General features: G+C 43.3%; 1 protein-coding gene across 1 annotated transcript in view; it reads left to right on the top strand.

The window, feature by feature from the left end:
* Positions 1-23,065, top strand: part of CSMD1 (CUB and Sushi multiple domains 1) — a 1,638,713-nt gene that overhangs the window by 1,202,207 nt on the left and 413,441 nt on the right. Inside the window, exon 23 of the mRNA XM_065401391.1 lies at positions 13,618-13,774. Coding sequence (XP_065257463.1) covers positions 13,618-13,774 — 157 coding nt within the window. The remainder of the gene's footprint in view (positions 1-13,617; positions 13,775-23,065) is intronic.

Genomic DNA, 23,065 nt, shown 5'->3' with positions numbered 1-23,065 from the left:
TTTATGTTTCTGACTTCTCGACATTGGACAGTGCTTGAAGTTATCACATAACTGAGTTTGGTTATATAACTTCCAGGTTTTGACCTTCATGATTATGTTCTAGTTTTGATGATAGCAATAACTGTTTACTTTTGTGGCCTCACTGTGCCATTGTTACTCCACTGAATAGTTGGTTACCCCACAAATAGTTCCACTGATTTAATGATTAAAGGGTCAAAATGTAATTGCCTTACTCTTGTGTGGTTTCCTATTGATGTCAATGAGGCTACTCATGTGAATAAGGAATCAAAATTGGGTCCTATATATGCTCTGCAAAATATAGAATATATATTGAGGGATATAAGGAAAGTGGGAGATATTAGAAAAGAGGAAAGGGAGGGTGTGTCAATGTTTCCCACTTTTTCAAAGGGAGAAACTGGTATCTCTGTCAAGAAAAAGGATTTGTTTAATAAACACCAAAATGGTATTTTGAATTATAGAGCCAAATTTTCCCCAAATTTATGTTGGACTCTGATGACAGAAATCAAGGAGCTGGGCACCTGCTGGTAGAAAACCCACTCATCTGTGTGTGAGGTAGGTTGGAGGTGTGGGAGTGTAGGAAATGGCCACAACCTCACCCTATGTTGGACAATCTACAGAGGGCCAAGTACGGCCCGAAAAGGGAATATAGAAGACTGGGAACAGGTAGCATGTAGGATGCATGAGTCTCAGTGTAGTCTGTTGGCTGGTCCCTTACTGAACCCTTACTGATATCTCAGGCCCAGATCCTAGACTGCAGATGCTGCATTCAGCCCAGTTTAGGAGGTAGAGTGCAAAGTTAGCTTTAAGCTTTTCATCCCACAGTTCTTGGGTAATTTGGGTGCTGGCTGACAAAAGCTTCTATGGCCGTGTCCTTCTGGCAACCCAGAAGCATCAGGAAATAAGGCTGAATTGATGATGCCTCCATTTGCCAGAAGCATGTTTTTTGTGCCAGGGTCAAGGGAGCTGTTGCAAGGGGAATCCTCCTCTGGTTGGTTAAACTATTTTAGGGAAGCTGCCCCATCACATGTGGAAATCTATGCCTAAGACTATCCTCCCCTAGTGTAACTCCTAAGAAGAAACTAAATTACCTTTCTCCACTCAGCTCTACTTTTAGTGGTACAAGTAGCCTATTGCAATTTAATAATCTTCTTTCGGTGACTGTCCATATGTGTTTCACTTCTGGTGCCCATGTGCCTCCATGTACATGAAATTGGATTCTTTTGGCCAGCAGTGTCTGTAGCTGTCGTGTACCCAGAGTGTCCTCCCGTCCTCCCCACACATCCTCAAGGACATAAAGGGCAGAGCAGGCCCAACAGCCCTTTTGTTATTTCTTCCCACCTGTGGCTGCAAAATGGAAGCCTGCAGTGTCCACGTCCCTGGATACTGTGCGAAACAATTAGTCTTATTTGTACATAGTTATTGAAGTTTGTGTTAGTGTATGTGGCGGGGCAACGACTCACCGACGCGGCGCCTCCTGCTGGTCATCCTGGGAATTAGCTCTTCCAGCCCGGAGCACCCTCTGCAGTCAGGTGTCTCGCCTGCCGCTGGCCCCCGTGTCCCTTCCGGACTCCGGTGCCCTTCTATGTCAGGGTTCTGTCCCCATAGTAACCCACAATTTGGGTCTCCCCACTCCAGGGGAACCCCCAACCCTCTATCCCCACCTCGCCTCAGTGGCTACTGCCAGTCCCATCTAGCCTCCGTTCACAGGGGCAGACTGCAGTCTGTAAACCACTCATCATCAGCCAGGGGGGTTAGGGTCTGCTGCCTTTGCCTGTCTCTGGGCTGCCCCTCTGCAGCCCTAGTACCCTTTTGGCCTTTTTAGCAAGGCCTGCAGCCTGGGGTTTTACTAGGCTGGAGCTCCCCAGCTCCCTCTGCCCTTCCCCAGCACTGCTCCACCTCAGGTACCCTTCTCAGCTCCCATCCACTTGTGGCGGGGCGACGACTCACCGGCCCGGTACCTCCTGCTGGTCCTCTGGGGAATCAGCTCTTTCCAGCCCGAAGCGCCCTCTGCAGGCTGGTGTCTCACCTGCCGCTGGCCCCCGTGTTCCTCCTGGACCCCGTGCCCTTCTATGTCAGGGTTCTGCTCCCATAGTAACCCACAATCTGGGTCTTCCGGCCCAGGGGAAACCCCAACCCTCTATCCCCACCTCCAGGGCCGGCGCTTCCACTAGGCGACCGTAGGCAGTCGCCTAGGGCGGCAGGATTTGGGGGGCGGCATTTTGCCGTCCCCGGAGGCAATTTGGTGGCGGGGGTCCTTCCGCTCCGCGTCTTCGGGGCGCTTTGGTGGTGGGTCCTTCATTCGCTCCGGGACCTGCCGCTGAAGCGCCCCGAAGACGCCGAGCGGAAGTACCCCTGCTGCCGAATGCTCTGAGGAGGAGCGCTGCCGCCTAGGGCGGCAAAAACCCTGGTGCCGCTCCTGCCCACCTCACCTCAGTGGCTACTGCCAGTCTCCATTTAGCCCCCACTCACTGAGGCAGACTTCAGTCTGTAAACCACTCATCATCGGCAAGGCGGGTCAGACCAGCTGCCTCTGCCTATTCCTGGGCTTCCCTCTGCAGCCCTAGTACCCCTTTGTGGACCGTTAACTTGGCCTGCAGCCTGCAGCTAGGCTGGAGCTCCCCAGCTTCCTCTGCCCTTCCCCAGCACTGCTCCACCCTAGGTACCCTTCTCAGATTCCCAGGCAGCCAGGTCCTTTCCTCTCTAGGGAGCTAGAGAGAGTGTGTCCCCTTCTGGCCCACCACCCTCTTATAAGGGCCAGCTGGGCCCTGACTGCACTGGCTGCAGCTGTGGCTGCTTTCCCAATCAGCCCAGTCTTTCCCTTGCCACAGCCCTCTCCCAGGGCTGTTTTAAGCCCTTCAGTGCAGGAGCAGGGTAACCACCTCCCTACAGTGTATAATAATGTTGGGATGCCCACTGGCAAAACAACAACAACAAACAACAACAAAAATATTCTCTTAATGTGAGGGAATCTCTTTTTCGTAGTCGAGTTATTATTGTAACTAAACTGAAGTCTCCCAACTTCAAGAACTGCCCTTTGTGTGAAGTGGTTATGCTGCTTAACAATGGTCACTTAAGATGTCTTTTTGCCTTGGGGAAGGGCACATCCCAAAGAATGGCTCTGTCTGTCATTCCTTGTCAAAAAGAACAGAGAAAATTACAGAGATTCACCTCATATTTTTTCTGTTAGTTCATTCTATGAGGCCTGCTTCTGGTCCCACCAGGAGGAGGCAAAGATCACCCCATCTCACTCCCTCAAAGGGTAGCTCAGGGCCTAGTATATGGGTATGTCTACATTATGAAATTAGGTCGATTTAATAGAAGTCGATTTTTTAGAAATTGATTTGATAGTCGATTGTGTCCCCACTAAGCGCATTAAGTCAGCGGTGTGCGTCCACAGTACCGAGGCTAGCATTGACTTTAGGAGCGTTGCAGTGTGGTAGCTATCCCACAGTTCCCGCAGTCTCCGCCGCCCATTGGAATTCTGGATTGAGCTCCCAATGCCTGATGGGGCAAAAACATTGTCGAGGGTGGTTCTGGGTACATGTCGTCAGGCCCCTCTCCCTCCCTCCCTCCCTCCCTCCCTCCCTCCGTGAAAGCAACTGCAAAAAATCGTTTCTCGCCTTTTTTCCTGGGTTACCCATGCAGACGACATACCACGGCAATCATGGAGCCTGCTGAGCTCACTGTCACCGTATGTTTCCTGGGTGCTGCTGGCAGACGCAGTACTGCAGTGCTACACAGCAGCATCCCCTTGTGGACGGCAGACGGCACAATATGACTGCTAGTCGTCATAGTTGTCCCGTGGGTGCTCCTGGATGACCTCGGTTAGGTTGGTCAGGGGCTCCTGGGCAGACATGGGTTCTCCTGGCCAGCCTCAGTGAGGTTGGTTGGGGGCACCTGAACAAAAATCGGAATGACTCCAGGTCGTTCTCTTTTTTAAAGTTTCGTCTAATGGAGATTCAGTCCTGCCTGGAATATCATGCCAGCTGGAGGCTTCTGCCTCAGGCTGCTCTCCCAGTCAGCAGCACCGCGCGGTCACACCTACCCCAGCCTACCCCTTGCTCCCATGTCTCATGAAGCCTGGAGCAGTTCAACTATAGGCTGAGCAAGTGCAGAATGGTGGTAGAATGTGCCTTTGGACATTTAAAAGCTCGCTGGCGCAGGTAACTGACTCGTTTAGACGTCAGCGAAACCAATATTCCCATCATTATTACTGCTTGCTGTGTGCTCCACAGTATCTGTGAGAGTAAGGGGGGGACATTTATGGCGGGGTGGGAGGTTGAGGCAAATTGCCTGGCCACTGATTACGCACAGCCAGACACCAGGACGGTTAGAAGAGCACAGCAGGGCGTGCTGTGCATCAGAGAAGCTTTGAAAACCAGTTTCATGACTGGCCAGGCTACGGTGAGAAAGTTCTGTTTGTTTCTCCTTGATGAAAACCCGCCCCCTTGGTTCACTCTACTTCCCTGTAAGCCAACCGCCCTCCCCTCCCCCCTTTGATCTCCGCTTGCAGAGGCAATAAAGTCATTGTTTCAAATTCATGCATTCTTTATTAATTCGTCACACATGGGGGGATAACTGCCCAGGTAGCCTGAGAGGGGTGGGGAAGGAGGAAAGCACAGGGGTAGGGTAGTTGTAGGGGCACCCCCTAGAATGGCATGCAGCTCATCATAGAAGCAGCATGTCTGGGGCTCTGACCCAGAGCGGCCATTTGCCTCTCTGGTTCTTTGGTAGGCTTCACTCGGCACTGCTGCGGGTCCCTGTTATAACCTCTGTCCTTCATGCCCTTGGAGATTTTTTCAAATATTCCGGCATTTTATCTTTTGGAACGGAGTTTGGATAGCACGGATTCATCTCCCCATACAGCGATCAGATGCAGTACCTCCCATTCAGAGCTCTTTTGCGATTCTGGGACTCCATGGTCACATGTGCTGATGAGCTCTGCATGGTCACCTGTGCTGATCAGCTCACTACACTGGCCAAACAGGAAATGAAATTCAAAAGTTCGTGGGCTTTTCCTGTCTACCTGGCCAGTGCATCTGAGTTGAGAGTGCTGTCCAGAGCGGCCACAATGGAGCACTCTGGGATAGTTTCCGGAGGCCAATACTGTTGAATTGTGTCCACACTACCCCAAATTCGACCCAGCAGGGTCGATTTCAGCGCTAATCCCCTCGTTGGGGACGTGTACAGAAATGGATATTAAGAGCCCTTTAAGTCAACAAAAATAGCTTCGTCGTGTGGATGGGTGCAGGGTTAAATCAATATAACGCTGCTAAATTCGACCTAAACTCATAGTGCAGACCAGGGCTATGTCTACACTGAATTTTAAACCCAGAGCAGTGAGTCTCTGAGGCCAGAGTCCAGAGACTCAGGCTCATGCTATGGTGTTAAAAACAGCTGTGTAGACTTTGGACTCAGGCTACCAAATTGGTCAGTTCCTTTATTGACAACATACTACAGGATCAACCAGAGAAATTTTGGGTTATCCTCTCTGAAGGGCAGCTGATTTGAAGAACAGCATTGCTGGGGTCCTTGGATACAGTCGATATGGTGGCCCATTCCATATCCACACCAGTCATCGTGCACCATGCTTCCTTGCTTAAAGCCTTTGGAATCCTGAGAGAAGTTCAAAACACTGGTGAGGGTTTCCCCTTCGATGGAATAAAGCAGTTTAGTGAATCTACAAACAAATCCTTACATTTCTTGAAGGATTCAAGGGCCACGCTTTGCTCAGTGGGAATCTATATCTCTGCAAACAAACAAAAAATTAGTAGATCACAGACAGCACAATGATCCCATCCTGCTCAGTTTCCGACCTGTCAAAGAATAGAAGTCCTTAAGAGACTGCCATTTAAGAAAAGACCTCCAGCCTTCATGGTAACAACAGTGTATCCTTCAACTTTGAGCAAACACTCGTTTTGATGATTTGATCAGGGTTGTGAACTGTCCCACCATCTGGATCATCAGCTGCACTGTTTTACACATCTCCTCCAACCCTTTGTGGAGCACCTTTCTCATCTCATTTCATTTTATTCCATCCGTCACCGTGCCTCAGCGGGTCACAGCTCAGGATACCAGATTTAGGACAAACTGGTGAGAAATAGGGCAGGCTCACCCCAAAGTGAGATACACCAAGCCAGTAACAAAAGTAAAATTCTGTCTCACCATACTGGTTAACAAGAAGTCAAAAATGCAATCTCCTTAGGCATTTGAGCACTTATTTAATCACCCAGACACTAGACTTTATGATGAGTGGTTATTGAAAACCAGTTTCATCAAACAAAGGGTCCTTCTGATCCCTAGAGATCAGCCACACAACCAGGTCAATAGATATCTCAGATCTTACCCAGTAATCACCGTTGGCAATCTAATATCTAAAAGGTTTATTTATAAGAGAAGAGAGTTAAAATGGTCAAATAGATCATATACATGCAATAATGGCTGTGCTCTTATATCAGGTTTGTAGCAGTGATGATACAGACTGCTGGCAAAAGATTGGAAGGTCCTCAGTCCATTGATGGGAATGCTTCTTTTACTGTAAATCCATTGTCCAGAGATCAGAGCAGGAAAGAGGCAAAATGGAGATGTTTTCGGGTTTTTTTATATCTACTCCCATGTGGAGGGGATGCTCTCAGTCTTAGTTTGTGGAAAATTACAGGCGCAAGATGGAGTCCAGGGTCACATGAGCTAGTCACATGCACTTTCATGATGACTCATAGGAGCAGCCATTACCCATATTCTGTCTAAAGCATCCACAGGGAGGCTCACTGGGTGGGGACAAGCTTCTTCTGTGGCCCATTGTGTTCTGTAATGGGCCATCAAATTGAATAGTCCATTCACAATGTGCTGGCTAGACTGGATGTAAACTACCTTGTGCCTGTTAACCCAGAAGCAAACACATTTGAAATACTGGTACGTAGTCAATATTCATAACTTTAGATACAAAGATTATACATGCAAAACGTCCAGATTTATTTGGAAGGAAAAATTTCTGCTCAGCAAGTCTTCACTTTACATATCTCTAATTATTAGACCTCGTTAACGGCAAATGACTACCTGAATTGGCATAAAGTATCAGACATTTTGGATAAGCTCCCTCAAGACAGCAGGGAAGAGCTCAAATCTATAATTGCTGAAAATCAGCTGGTAGTGTGGATTTCCTTTCAGGCAGTTACTATGTGCCTTGGATATAGCAGTGAGGACCATGGCAACATACATTGCTATGCATAGAGCTTCTTGGTTGTAGACATCAGGGATTCCTGAGGACATACAAACAATGTTATGCCCACCTCCAAGCAGTCATTCTGAGGCCTTGATTGAGAGCCATTATGGTGACATGTGCATGATCTTTACCCCTTTTTTGGGGGACCGGCTTTGTTGTTTTCAGGGGGACTAGAATCTTATCACTCCACACCTAGAGCTCATCAAACTGGGATAGTCCATACGATTTCAGAGCCTACCTATCCCTCACCCTTTATTGTTTGTAGAGGTAAGAATAAGAAAATTGCCCATTATGTTAAGAGAGTCTAACCAAAATATTCTTTTCTGCTGGCTGTGAACAATCCTCAGGTCCTGAGAAATGGCACTTGAGGAATCCAGTCCTGATTTAGGATACTTAAACATTCCCTCATCTTGTCCATATAACTTGTTTTTTGTGCTTCCACTTCTATTGCCACTCATATACTTGCACGGGCCCTTTAAATCAATGGTCATAAATAATGTCTAGTTACTTGAAGAGAGAGGATTTTTCAAGGCTGAATGACACCAGGGCATCTCCCAATCAATTCATCATCACTTTCTAAGCAGGATGATTTAGGTTAAAAATATGAGATTGTTAAGGACATGGTGTGACAAAAGGCATGAGATTCAGAGGTAAGGCTCTTAGCGACAGATATGTAAAGGTATTGACATGCCTAAAGATGCAGATAGGCACCTAGAGCCAGATTTTTAAGGTATTTAGGTGCCTAACGATGCTGATAGGTGCCAAGCGGGGTTTTCAAAAGTGCCTAGGTTCCCAAATCCCAAGTACCTTTAAAAAGTTGACACTCAATGCTTACTCCTACAAAGCAGAGCATACATAGCATTAAATATTCACTAAAATCCTGTCCCTTGTTTTCAGGTGCCCAAATTAAGGTACTTTAGGGATCTGATTTTTAAAGGTTAAGTACTTTCTGAAAATCTGGATCCTTTAAGTGACTTGAGTGGGGTATCCAAAAATTGGAGGGACCCAAAAATCACTAGTCTCTTTTGAAAACTCCACCTGCCCTAGAAGGAGAGAGTGCATTTTTATAGGAACTCAATGTTGTTCACTTAAATTCACTGGTAGGTTAGGAAATGCCTTTCAAGGCAGCTGGGATTTTAAATACATTGGATTGAACTTGATCATGAAAAGCCTAGGCACAGAAAGATGATTTTAGGGCAGAGTATCAGCTGTTTCTTTCCATTGTCAATATAAATAAAAATGTACACTATTATAATGGATTTTTTTGAATTTAACATCTGTTGTTCAACTTGTTTAAATGGTGACATAGGAAGCTGAAACCCTGTCTTTTCCCACAAATTAAGCATAGCATTGACAGTAAAAGTATAATCTTCCTACACTGCCTCAGCAAACATGCCTCAGCCCTGAACGGTATGAAGTTTCTCTGTGGGTTGGTCCTTGGCATTATGGTCTCCTAGCATGGATTTTTCAATAAAATATCCAATGTTGACAGTATTTTCTATAATATGGAAAGCTGTCCACTAAATATTGGACTCCGAACACCAGATAACTTACATAGGTCACAGAACAGACATCAGCTTGTAAGGACTTTAAAATCCATATTGATCAAAGCTGGAGTTTAACTTTGAGAAGCTTACTCCTGGGGGAATTCTGCACCAAAAAAGGAAAAATTCTCTGCAAAGTATTTTAAAATTCTGCAAAATTCTGAATATTTTGTTTGTCAAAATAATACAGTATAATCATGCTAGTTTCAATTATTTTTGTAATTTATTTCAAAATACCTGTCATCAAGTATGTCTGTAACAATACAGACAAAAAAGAAAAAGATTCAGGAAATGATTGTATTTTTTGGACCAACAGATTCCTTACTAGGCATATTAATACAGAACTTTGAGTAATTCATTTAAACTACAATACAGAAATGTATGTTCAGTATGCCTCAGAAGTCAGTGCAAAGGGCTCAGGGGTAATGGAGGAGCTGAGGGAGAGGGAGAGTTAACCTGGAGGATTGTTGGGTGTGGGTGGGAGAAGTATGGAAGAGGGTTTTGGAGGGGCGGGGCAGGAGGATTCTTAGGGAGTTGAGGAGCCTCCTGTATGCAGACCCTGGCTGAACTCTTGCCTCTCCCATTCAGTCAGGCACATCTGCTCCAATCACCCGATGTCCTTGCAGCCCCTTTCCCCTCCCACTGTGTCCCTGGACCCCCTCCCCTAATCCCCTGTGTCCCTAGAGCTCCCTACCACCCATCCCCCTGTGGTCCTGCACCCTGCCACCCCTCATCCTCCTGTGGCCCTGCACCCCTAACCCCCGTCCCACTGTGGTCCTGCATGTTCCCTCCCATTCAGCCCCAAGATCAATGCTGTCACCCCAATAGCTCCTGAGCCCTTGCCCTAGTCTGACCACCTCCACTAGCCCTTCTGAACCCCAGTCTACGACCCCCCAGCAACCCCATGTACCCTGTGCTGTCTGTCCCGTGTCTGTGAGGAACGCAGCCTCTTCCCTGTCCCTCTTCACCGATTGGCTGCCCTCTCTCCTGGCACCACAGCAGCCCCTGGTGGGCAACAGATGTAACTGCAGCACCTCTCCAGCAGAATCTATATTCTACTGAGAGAAAAAAATCTGCAGGGGGATATGAATTTGGTGCATGTGCAGTGGCATAGAATTCCCCCAGGAGTAGAAGCTATAACATTGGTGAAAGGCTCTATAGCCCATATTCAATTATCTCAGCTAGCTAGTTCCCAAGAGTTATAAAGAGAAACATTTGTATATTGTCTAATCCCAGTATTTGAACAACTCTATTTTTTCAGTTATGATTTCTAGTTATATATTTTAATGAAATTATCGTCCTATAGGGTAAGACCTAACAAAAAAGCTATCATTTTGGCACACTTCAAAAACATGATATGTAAACTCTCTTTGGCTCAATAGGCATTTTTGAAATTAGTACTTTTTTCATGTTGCTATTCAGAAATGAAAACATGAGATTTAATGAAAAGCTCTCTATGTGACTAAGCTGACCAATTCAAATTGGCAATGAAAAAATCAAAAAGGAAAATGAAAAACAAATGAGCAAACTAAAAAAAACGCTAATTTTTAAAATAGTTTCCATTAAAAAAAAATTCAATTTTTTTTTAAAGATTAGAATGTTTCTGGAAAAAAATATTTTAACTAATACCTGTTTTTTTAAGAAAAAATATTTTCATTTGAAAAAAAATGGGACCAGCTTTACCGCCGGCATCATTGATAATTGTAGGAGTTTTGCCTAGACATAGGAGTTAATTGTTTCACAACAAAACAAACCAGTTTACCAGGGTGTTATTGATTAACATCATTAGAATTACCTGCATGAGTAAGTACTAATGACATGAATAAGGGATATAGGATCAAGACTGTTGACTTCAGTGGGCCTATGTGTGTGATTAAGGAGTACTCGTGGGTGAAGGTTTGTGCGTTTGGGCCAAAGTTTGAAAACATAGGGTAGGGAATGATTGTAGCTTGGGGGGCAGGGAATGAGGATTCAAATAAAAAAAATAAAAACAGAACCACGGTTATGTGAACATACCTAAACCACATAACTAGGTTAAATTGTTATAGTAATTCTAATCCATTCTTCCTCTAATCCCCACTCTATTAATTTAACATCTTTAATTTTGTCATGTCTAAAATGCAGATTGTAAACTGTTTGCTCTAGGAACTATAGATGAAATGCTGAGCATATTGACGTCAATAGCAGTTTTGCCATTTACTTCAGTGGGGCCAGGATTTCATCCTGTCTCTCTTACTTTTTTTGTAAACCACTTTTGCACACACTTGTGTACTGAAACATAATAAATGATGATGAGGATCAAAAGAGAAATGCATTATATTTATCACAAATAACTCTGAGGTAAAAGCAAACTAGGAACTATCAACTAGTTGATAGCATCTATTTAATGATAGCAACCATAGGACAAACAAATTACTTAAGTAAAATAAGCAGTTGCTTTATTACTGCTCTTTCTACATTGTTTCCAGTCATCTCAGTTTTAGTTAATGCAATGGTGCTTCAAGGTGTGTCAAAGTGAAATTTGGGAACTGGTACTACATATCTTATCATATCAAAGCACAGTGATGATAATAAGAGTATCTCTAACACAGAGGTAAGGAGGAGAGGAGACCTTTACAGAGGGGACATCTCACTAAATGTCTTATCATTCCTTTATATGAAGCCATTATGATTACCATAATCCTATACATAGAAACCTGCTGTAAAACCATAGTGGAAAAAAATGATTGTGAGTTCCTAGATAGCAGCTATTTTTTTTCTCTTTTAAAGACTAATAAACAGATCACTTTTTTTCTTTTAATATTAATTGCAAGTGGTACCCATGACATTAAATAAAGGCAATTCACATGATGTCTAAAAACAGGCAAAATATATTTTTCCTTTTACAAACCCAGTGAATTGCAAAATGTATTTGATCAAAATGTTCTAAAATAAATTCCACAGTGCCTCTATACACAAATTCAGTTTTCACAACAGATTTACAATACTCGGACAAATAATTTTTAATTAAAATGCCAAAAGAACTGTAGTTTGTCCTGGGTCAGATCAGCACAGCACCACTATATGAAGAGCTGGACACATTTGGTGAGATATTCTCAGCACACTACCCATGGTCCCAATCCTGCAAGGACAGACACATTAGCAGGAACTCATTGAGTTTAATGGGGCTCTGGGTGGATGCAGCGATATGTCTGCCTGAAGGGCCCAAGATGCAATCTATAAAATTCTCATTAGTGCTATGGTTAATACACATCTGTGTGCTCTACATATTGCACAGGTAAAGCCCTGAATAATGCATTGTCCACATGCTTCTTTACTTTTACGGTCAGAAAGTTCATTCTTTACATCTATACATTTTTATCAAGTTAATCAGCTTTCATCTCATAGACCTGTCCAGAAATCAATATCCATATTAATTTGTTGGTGCTTATGATGAACTAAGCACTTTCCAGACATTCACTCCCAAAGATCTCATGGGGATTTTTCCCGATTCCAGCTATCGGCAGTCAGTCACCAGTGTGGCTGCATTAGCACAACCTTCCCCAGTTTAGACAATTTTCACCAATGCATCTTGTTTTGGTTTCAAGCAGTAATACGCCATCCTGGTGCAAATGATGACTTACCTTGTCTAAACTAGCAATCTGCAGAGGTGCAGTTAAACAGGTGACTGACCACTGAGAACTGGAATCAGGGCAAATTCCCAGTGTAGACCAGCCTAAGGATAGACAGACGAATAGACAGAGTTTAAGGAAAGGGGAACACAAATAGGGATTCTTATACAGATCAGCTGCAGTCACATTAGGCAACACAGCAAAACTGGGTAATCAGGGTAGAGTTTTTATTGTACATTAGAAATCAAATGTATAGAGTTATCATCTTATTGTAGAAACACATTTTTTCACTGATCCTGTACAAATATTCTCATAGGGAATAAATCTTTTTATGGAAGCATAAAATCAATGAAAGTATACATGCTTTATGTAATAATAAGAAAAAATAGTTTACTGAATTCATTTAGTGTCCTCAAAAATACCACAGGGGACCATTTGGGGACTTGATGGCCTTGATTTTTTTTAATACTAGAGGAAAACATAAAAAATCCCAAATCAATACTAGGTTCCCTTAGTATGAGTCCTGTGTTCATGACCAATCAAAAGCACATTTGTTTGACTGAACAATTTTAAAAGCATAGTGGTTAATGTTGTTGATTTTTCCCATTGCAATAGTGCATATTAAAAACGAACTTCACTGTAGTTTGTTTGGATAGTGAAGCATACATCTCTCTGATGTGATATCAAATTATTACCTCAGGCACAGAGTCTGAAATAAAAAGTGACAGCTTGGCTTCAGTACCTCAGTCTGGCTTTTAATACATTCAGACACAAGGGAACAGAGTGGAAGAAGGTTCACCTCATCCCTCCTTTGACAATGATTTTAGAAAAGACACCCTTGACTGAAATGTCACAAACCTTTTCAGCCTTTGTAAATGGATTATGGGGGGGGGAAGATGAGGTTATGAAACCTCTGAGGATAGATCCATGTATAAATATTAATTTCATTCCAGATAAGCTCACAAAATGTTTATGTATATATATGGACTATATATATATATAGTGGAATATTTTTGTCTTTCATGAAAAACTAAGAAAGACATTTAAGAAAAAAAATTGTTTTCTGTGCCCAAGATTACAGATTGTTTAGGAACTGGTTGTAAGAAAAGGCTATCTATCTTAGAAGCCGCTTCATAGCTATTGTTTAAAAATAAATTAAACAAATTCAATTACTAGAAAAATAACAAAGAGTTTCATGCTGTGATTTGATTTTTACAAGGTGTATGATGGAAAAGACAGTTCTTCTCGTCCTCTGGGGGTCTTCACTAAAAATGAACTGATGGGACTGATCCTGAATAGCACCTCTAACCATTTGTGGATAGAATTTAATACCAACGGATCTTATACGGACCAAGGATTTCAGCTCACATACACCAGTAAGTAGCTCACAAAAAACATGTATTTTTGGAGGGTGAGAGGAAGGGTGTGTGTTTTAAAGAGAGATATGTAACCATACTAGTTGGCTGACATGGTTTCTCACAGAAATGAGGAGTATTAGTACCTAGTCGCTATACTGTTTATGAGATTACATTTTAATTTCATACACAGCTGGGTTGGTGAGAAATTTAAGTACATTAATAAAAGCAATATTTTGAATCTTTGCACATTAGGAAAGCATTATTATTTGGTGAACAGAACAGTGGGGATTGATTAAAAAAAAGAAAATGTGACATATTTGTACTACGGATTGAGTATATTAGTGTCTTACTCTGTCAGAAATGAGCCAGATTTTTAAAAGTGGGCACTTAACCTGAGCAACCAAATGTAGGAAGAAAAAAGTTAGGGCTTAAAAGAAAAGAACTTTGGGCCTCATTGTCTCATAAACAAAAATAACTCATGTAAGGGAGAGGTAATACCTGAGCTGAAAAACTGATGAATCTCATAAGATTTCTTAACCGCAAGGGTGCCCAGTTTGCCTCTGACCCTGTAGAAAAAGATGGGGATCCTGTCCAGAATCCAAGGATCTCATAAGATCAGCAGAAAGTAAGAGGCCTATAGGCAAGTTTACTTGTGCCTTCTCTCCACTACCCTGCCCCACCAGCTTCCACCACTCCCAATGACCACTGCAGAAACTCATAGACTCATAGACTCATAGACTTTAAGGTCAGAAGGGACCAATATGGTCATCTAGTCTGACCTCCCGCATGATGCAGGCCACAAAAGCTGATCCACCCACAACAGAATCTTCCAGCCTGCGACCCCTGCCCTATGCTGCGGAGGAAGGCGAAAAACCTCCAGGGCCTCTGCCAATCTACCCTGGAGGAAAATTCCTTCCCGACCCCAAATATGGCGATCAGCAGAACCCCGAGCATACAGGCAAGATTCTACAGCCGGACCCTCATTTTACCCGCGATGGCACGTTAATGCCTAATTGACTAAAATCACGTTATCCCTTCAAACCATTCCCTCCATAAACTTATCAAGCCTAATCTTGAAGCCAGAAAGGTCTTTCGCCCCCACCGTTTCCCTCGGAAGGCTGTTCCAAAATTTCACCCCTCTGACGGTTAGAAACCTTCTTCTAATTTCAAACCTAAACTTCCCCACGGCCAGTTTATATCCATTCGTTCTCGTGTCCACATTATTACTGAGCTGAAATAATTCCTCTCCCTCCTTGGTATTAATCCCTTTGATATATTTAAAGAGAGCAATCATATCCCCCCTCAGCCTTCTTTTGGTTAGGCTAAACAAACCGAGCTCCACGAGTCTCCTTTCATAGGAAAGGTTTTCCATTCCTCGGATCATCCTAGTGGCCCTTCTCTGTACCCGTTCCAGTTTGAGTTCATCCTTTTTAAACATAGGAGACCAGAACTGCACACAGTACTCCAAATGAGGTCTCACCAGCGCCTTGTATAACGGTAGCAGCACCTCCCTGTCCCTACTAGAAATACCTCGCCTAACGCATCCCAAAATCGCATTAGCTTTTTTCACAGCCACGTCACATTGCCGACTCATAGTCATCCTGCGATCAACCAGGACTCCGAGGTCCTTCTCCTCCTCCGTCACTTCCAACCTATGCGTCCCTAACTTATAACTAAAGTTCTTATTAGTCATCCCTAAATGCATCACCTTACACTTCTCACTATTAAATCTCATCCTATTAGTGTTACTCCAATTTACAAGGTCATCCAAGTCTCCCTGCAGAATATCCCGATCCTTCTCCGAATTGGCAATTCCTCCCAACTTTGTGTCATCCGCAAACTTTATCAGCCCACTCCTACATTCGGTTCCGAGGTCAGTAACGAATAGATTGAATAAAATCGGACCCAAAACCGAACCTTGAGGAACCCCACTGGTGACCTCCGTCCAACCCGACAGTTCACCTTTCAGTATTACCCGCTGCAGTCTCCCCTTTAACCAGTTCTTTATCCACCTCTGGAATTTCGTATCGATCCCCATCTTTTCCAATTTAACCAATAATTCCTCGTGCGGCACAGTATCAAACGCTTTACTAAAATCGAGGTAAATTAGATCCACCGCATTTCCTTTATCTAGAAGGTCTGTTACTTTCTCAAAGAAGGAGATCAAGTTGGTTTGGCACGATCTGCCTTTCGTAAACCCATGTTGTAATTTGTCCCAATTGCCATTCACCTCAAGGTCCTTAACTACTTTTTCCTTCAAATTTTTTTCCAAGACCTTGCATACTACAGAAGTTAAACTAACAGGCCTGTAGTTACCCGGGTCACTTTTTTTCCCCTTCTTAAAAATAGGAACCACATTAGCTATTTTCCAGTCCATCGGTACCACCCCCGAGTTTACAGATTTATTAAAAATTATCGCCAAGGGGCTTGCAATTTCTCGCGCCAGCTCCTTCAATATTCTAGGATGGAGAACATCCGGTCCGCCCGATTTAGTCCCATTTAGCTGGTCAAGTTTGGCTTCCACCTCTGATACTGTAATTGCAATCGCCCCTCCTTTATTCCCCTCTGTCCCGCTCCCTCTATTCCTAAGCTCTTCATTAGCCTTATTAAACACTGACGCAAAATATTCATTTAGATATTGTGCCATGCCTAGATTATCCTTAATCTCCACTCCATCTACATGCTTCAGCGGTCCCACTTCCTCTTTCTTTGTTTTCTTCCTATTTATATGGCTATAAAACCTCTTACTATTTGATTTAATTCCCCTTGCGAGGTCCAACTCTACACGGCTTTTGGCCTTTCTCACCGCATCCCTACATGCTCTGACCTCAGTAAGGTAGGTTTCCTTGCCGATCTATCCCCTCTTCCATTCTTTGTACGCTTTCTGTTTTTTCTTAATCACCCCTTTGAGACGCCCGCTCATCCAGCTAGGTCTAATTCTCCTGCCTACTAACCGTTTCCCCTTTCTCGGGATACAGGCCTCGGACAGCTCGTGCAACTTCAGCTTGAAATAATCCCAGGCCTCATCTGCCTTTAGCTCTCTAAGTATGTTAGCCCAATCCACTTCCCTAAGTAGTTGCCTTAATTTATTAAAGTTGGCCTTTTTGAAATCGTAAACCTTAGTCACAGTTTTATTTCTGTTAATCCTTCCATTTAGTTTAAACCGAATTAGCTCATGGTCACTCGAGCCAAGGTTGTCCCCTACCACCATTTCCTCAACGAGGTCCTCACTACTCACCAGCACCAAATCTAAAATGGCATCCCCCCTCGTCGGTTCAGCTACTACTTGATGAAGGAATTCATCTGCTAGCACGTCTAGGAACATCTGAGCCCTATTATTGTTACTAGCATTTGTTCCCCAATCTATGTCCGGGAAGTTAAAGTCCCCCATGATTACACAGCTCTTATTAGTTTTTAATTCCTTAAAAACATTAAATAGTTCTCTGTCCGCATCCAGGCTAGATCCCGGCGGTCTATAGCACACCCCAAGCAGTATCTCAGGGGAGGCTCTAGTAGTTCTTTTACCCAGTGTAATCATTGCCCAGACAGACTCTGTCTTATCCATTCCATCACTTATTATTTCTTTACATTTTAGCTCATTATTCACATACAGTGCCACACCCCCACCTTTACCTTTTTTCCGGTCATTCCTAAACAGCACATACCCTTCCATACCTGTACTCCAGTCATGACTACAGTTCCACCATGTTTCAGTTATTCCTATGATATTAGGTTTCATTTCTTGGACCAGGAGCTCCAATTCCTCCATTTTGTTACCTAGGCTTCTCGCATTGGTGTATAAACATCTTACCGTATGCTGTCTATCCTTTCTCCCATTAGTTATGCACTTTGGTACGGACCCCGTAGTGTCCATCCGCCCCCTCCTTCTAATGTCCAATTCCCTTCCCCTATCTATATCTGTGCTTATCTCTTTGCCCTCTTTTTCAGTGTTGGAATCTGGCGTGGAGATTAACTGGACATCTCCCAACCATCTCCCCCAAGTTCCTAGTTTAAAGCCCTTTTGATGAGATGAGCCAGCCTTCCTCCCAGAAGTCTATTTCCTTCCCTACTCAGGTGAAGTCCATCCCGCGAGAACAGCTGTCTGTCCCCGAAAGCCTCCCAGTGGCCATACATCCCAAAGCCCTCCTTATAGCACCACTCCCTCAGCCAGCTATTTATCCTCACAATTCTGTCTGCCCTTTGCTGTCCTTCTCTAGGAACAGGCAGAATCCCACTGAAGATAATCTGAGCCTCAACTTCCTTAAGCGTCTTCCCCAGCCTGGCATAATCTCCCTTGATTCTCTCTAGCGAGAACCTAGCTGTGTCATTCGTTCCTACGTGAAGGACGATCAAGGGGTTCTTACCTGCTCCTTTTAGGATCCTTTTCAACCGCAGGTCCACATCCCGTATCTTAGCGCCCGGCAGACAGCACACCCTTCTGTTCTCTGGGTCCGCCCTGGTCACAGGCCTGTCTAACCTCCTCAGTAAGGAGTCCCCAATCACATAAACCTGCCTTTGCCTAGGGGCAGCGCAATCTACCAATCTATCCCCTGTTCCCTGTGGCCGTAACTCCTGTCTGTCTCCATTTTCCCTTATAGTCCCCCTATTGCCATCCTGTATCCTCCCAGGGCCGAGTATTGATGCTGTCTCCATCAACTCCTCCCCCCTGTCTATTGGACTAGCTGCCCTTCTTTTCTTCCTCTGCCTCCCACCATCAGTTACCACCTGCTGCATCCCCTCCTCGTTAGCCAAACACCCAAACCTGTTCCTGAGTTCTATTTCCCCCTCACTAGGCCTCCTTTTCCTTGGCCTGCTTCTCACGGTCACATGCTTCCACTGTTCTTGTTCTCCCCCCGACATTCCCCCCTCACAGACCATAGCCCCCGCTTCCACCTGCACCCCTGAGCATTCCCCTTCAGTCACCCCTTGCCTTTGCTTCATTAGCTGCTCAAACCCCCTTCTAAACTCTACCAGGGTCTCTACCTGCATCTCCAACCCCCGAACCTTTTCCTCTAACAGGGCAAGTAGGCGGCATTTCATACAGACATACCTCTGATCAGGTGCACCTGCTAGGACTATATACATACCGCAGCTGTTACATGCTTTCATCTGCATTGTGTTCCCTGCTGCCTGGCTCATGGCTGCTATGGTCTCTGCCTGCAGCCTCTGCGGGAACAAAGCACACCGACCACCGCGCCCTCCTGCCTCCCCTTCCACCTCCCACTTAAACTCCCCTGTTAGCCGCCCTGTTTGCCGACCGCTGCTCGCTGCTAGGCTGGGAGGCCTCTTTTATAGGCCCCCTAATCAGCCAAGCTCCGCCCCCTAATCAGGGCTCGGGGCTCAGCACACTGCCCCTACAGGCCTCTATACATACATACATGTGCTCGCATGGTCTCCTCTCTCTGCTACTTCTCTTAGAACTCTCCTTAAGGTGGGGATCTGCAGCATGCAGAGAGAATTAACCTCAATCTATATGAATTTGTGCTGACTTCCTTCATGGATTGGGGGCAGAAGATCCAAGAAAGCATTGCCACTTTCCCTCCCTTGTCTTCTTTCACCGTAGTCCTGCTTCCTCCAGTTGCAGTAAACTTGAACTCCATGGACCCATAGGGAGGAACTTCTGCAGTATTAGAGGAAAATAAGGAATATTTCATGTAGGTAGATTTCACTCATCTGTGGATGCAAGTGCAATTGTAAAAGGGAGCATGGAGTCCCTTGTTTTCTATAAAATAGAACTTTATCATACATTTTCTAACAGCGTGGAAATTTTATAAGGTCAGGAGTTCTGTTCGGTTGTTTTTGTTTTTCTGTAACGTGAATAAAATAGACTGGTGACTACTATAAGACTGTTAAAGGGATCTGGTAATGGTTGACTTAATAAATCTAATGCCAAATAAATCCATCGAATCTATATCTGACTGCTCAGATTTAGATGCCCACAAAGAGTACATCACCTGCCATTAATATGTCGTCTTTGTGGTCCTTTTTTCAGTCATCTATATGCAAGACCAGTAATGAAGCAATTTATAACATCTGATTTTAGAACAACCAAAATGCATGATTAACAACATTGAACTCAATTCTGGTGCTTGTGCAAATGCTTTTTTTTTTTTTTTGCCTTTTTAACATTCTTGGGCTCTCTTAGTGATCATATGATGCTGAAATTAAAAACACCATAATAAGTGAATTGAATGATCCATGAAAGCAGAAAAATGGGGAAAATGGTGTTCATCTTAGTTTTCAATATCTCATTAGCAAAACAATGATACAGAAATCCATAGACTAAGTAAGTATACAATCATGCCTTGTACTAGTCAGAATGTGAGCAGATCTTGGCATCAAATATATGGGGAATTCAAGTATCAGTCAAATTGTTTAGGTAGGAAGGCTCAGGAAGGCAAGAAAAGTTGTAACTGAAGATTAAAATTTTGTAGTGATCTCTCTCCTTGATCAGTAACTAACTACAGATGATTCTGGAGGAACAGATATAGTACAATGGATGGAGGTTGAGTGTTCAGTAGGACGATGGAGGGACCTGTGGTATATCCCAGCTAGGAGTCAGATGTATGGGAAGATCCTGATTCCTCAAGACTCAAGTTATTATCAACCAGTCATCCTGAAGTACTTTGTACTCCACAATACATGGACAGTAAACATTAGACTAACATTTCAACCTAGCCCTGATTGGCTAAGGCTGCTATGACCTGCGGGAGCAAATGTGGTAGCAGTTTAGCAACATTCTAGAATTGGCAGTGCCTGGGTTTGGGGATAGAAGAAAAGTAGTAGTCTTGTTTCTTCTCTGTTTTTTTTAAGACATAACTATATGTAAACCAACATATATACAGTTGAAGTAGGGATTGTTCTCTGTGTCCACCAAGGGAAGGACAAGAAGTAATTGGCTTAATTTGCAGCAAGGATTTAGGTTAGATATTAGGAAAAGCTTCCTAACTGTAAGGGTAGTTAAGCACTGGAACAGGTTACCTAGGGAGGCTGTGGAATCCCCATCACTGGAGATTTTTAAGTCCAGGTTAGACAGACACCTTTCAGGGATGGTCTAGGTATAGTTGGCCCTGCCCCTCAGTGCAAGGAGATGGATTAGATTACCTCTCGAGGTCCCTTTCAACCATACATTTCTATGATTTCTAAGTGTGGAAATGGGGGAGAGGGAATATCTGTTACAGTGTATAGACTGGCATCCACATCAGTATTGCAGGAATTGATTGTGATCATTTTTCTTTTAGTGGGGGAGAACAAAAACAAAGTCTTAGGCTGGTTGGTGTCAAGTATCTACCCTCAAACAATAAATTAAATTTCTTTAGATTATTCTATTTTTAAGTGTCCTTTATCTACCAAAAAGTTGGGAAGTAAAAAGTTTCTTCTGCCAAGATGATTAATGGATCATTTTAGCCTTAAGAATTAATCCAAAGATGTGTATATATTCCCTCTGTTATTGTTTTAATCCTTTTTAAACACAGTTCACCAAAATGTCCCAGAGCTTTACTTTGTCTCTGCTCTGAATTTTATTGAACAGCAGTGGAAGGACTAAAAAGGTCCAAAGAATGTAAGAGGCCTTTTTCAGCTGTTTTAAGTTCCCAAGCTTAGAAGACATAAATGAAGCACCATGTGTAAAGATTTAAGCTTGAAAATGCCATATGGAATAGCCACAACTTACTCCATTGTGACCTTTATTTGTTTGGATCAAAAATGTCAGTGTTGTTTTTTATAATTTCTGTTGCTATAGTTGCCTGGATTTTTTCTCCCCAATTAAAACTTTCCTTGCCGAGACACCTGTAGATGTTTTGGAGGGGAGATGATGGAGCCTCAGGCACTCCCACAGTTGGACTTAACATTCCTGTTCTCTAATCAGCAGGAAGCCTATGTCATTCTAGTGTAAAGTACTAGTGTTCTGTGCTGCTGTGTCAGCTGTATTTAACCTTAAATTGACATTCAAATTAAAATGGAATCTTACTAATGTCACAGAATGACAAACAATAAAAGATACAGACACAGTTGTTTGGTAAAACTAATAGATTGCAAGTTTAAATAAAAAGCAACACAGGACAGTATCTGAATAACAATCAGGGTAGTCTCCTTGCAGAGGCTGACCACTGCACTGTTGTGTTCCTGTCACCAGAGGAAACTCAACACATGCTGTGACTTCATGAATGCTCATTTCCATGTTGAGAATTTAGCTGAATACAAATATTCCTCTGATCCTGTGTCCCATAATAAGATTGTTTCCTTTTCAGTCAGTTTCTAATCCTCATACATTTGACAATGTTCTCCCCCTTTGTAGGCAGCCCAATTTCTCTTGATTTTGGGCAGAAAACAGTAATCCCAAATTAGCACTGTTACATTCAGTTGTTCCCTGCTGTTCTGAGAGATGAAGAATGCAACATCCTCATTTCATGATTGAAGATCCAAAATGTAATGTCCAGAATTGAAAATCTGGTCATAAGAGTTTGTCTTAACCTCACACAAGGTGACTCCATCCTCTTAAATGAGATTTAGACATACTGTATATGATAACTTGCTTGCCTCTATCTAATCAAAACAAAGTTATTTTATTTTCCATACACTGCCGATCCACAAGTAAAGGCTTTTCAACTACCCACCAAACCTGCCAAGGTTTCAAATATCAAACAGTGATAAGACTGAAGCCAGGTACCTCTTCTTATTCTTCCTCCCCAGGAAAAACAATGCCTTTTGTATCTGTATAGAATAAATGAGAATCACACTTACCCACACAATTTAAGCAGGGATGGTCAAATGTGGACAAAACAGTGGACAAAACAGTGCCTTTCACTCAATGCCAACACAATAACTTCCGGAAACCTATTTGTTGTTCCTATTTGAGTTTAAAGCCAGAAACTTTTTTTTTTTTTTTTTTTGGAAAAGAAGGAACTACATTTGGGAACAGGTGGAAAGAACTAATAATGGCAAAATACCAGGTGTCTGAAATGAGTCTTCCATATCAGGATTCCTGGAGTTCTAAAAATTAGGTATTTCTCTAGAGAAACCTGATGTCAATGAAGTGATTACCTTGAACTGGAATTCTTTTTTTTTTTTTTTTTTAATAACTGATCCAAAAGAACCGTCAACCCTCAATTTTTGCACCCGTCTTCCCAATGATGTTCTGATGTTGATATAGACTCAGGCCCCTTGTATGGATTTAGGGCTATGCGTGGTTATTTTTATTTTCATGGTTTATTATTATTGTTACTATTATTCATATTTGTCAGCTTCAATGTTTAGCATATCTGGCCAGCATTTGATTACTGGGAAGAATAGGTCAGACCTTGCAGACTG

Source organism: Emys orbicularis, chromosome 3 (assembly GCF_028017835.1).
Source record: "Emys orbicularis isolate rEmyOrb1 chromosome 3, rEmyOrb1.hap1, whole genome shotgun sequence".
Lineage (NCBI taxonomy): Eukaryota > Metazoa > Chordata > Testudines > Emydidae > Emys > Emys orbicularis.
The sequence above is the reverse complement of the archived record's forward strand: the minus strand, read 5'-3'. Positions and strand labels throughout refer to the sequence as shown.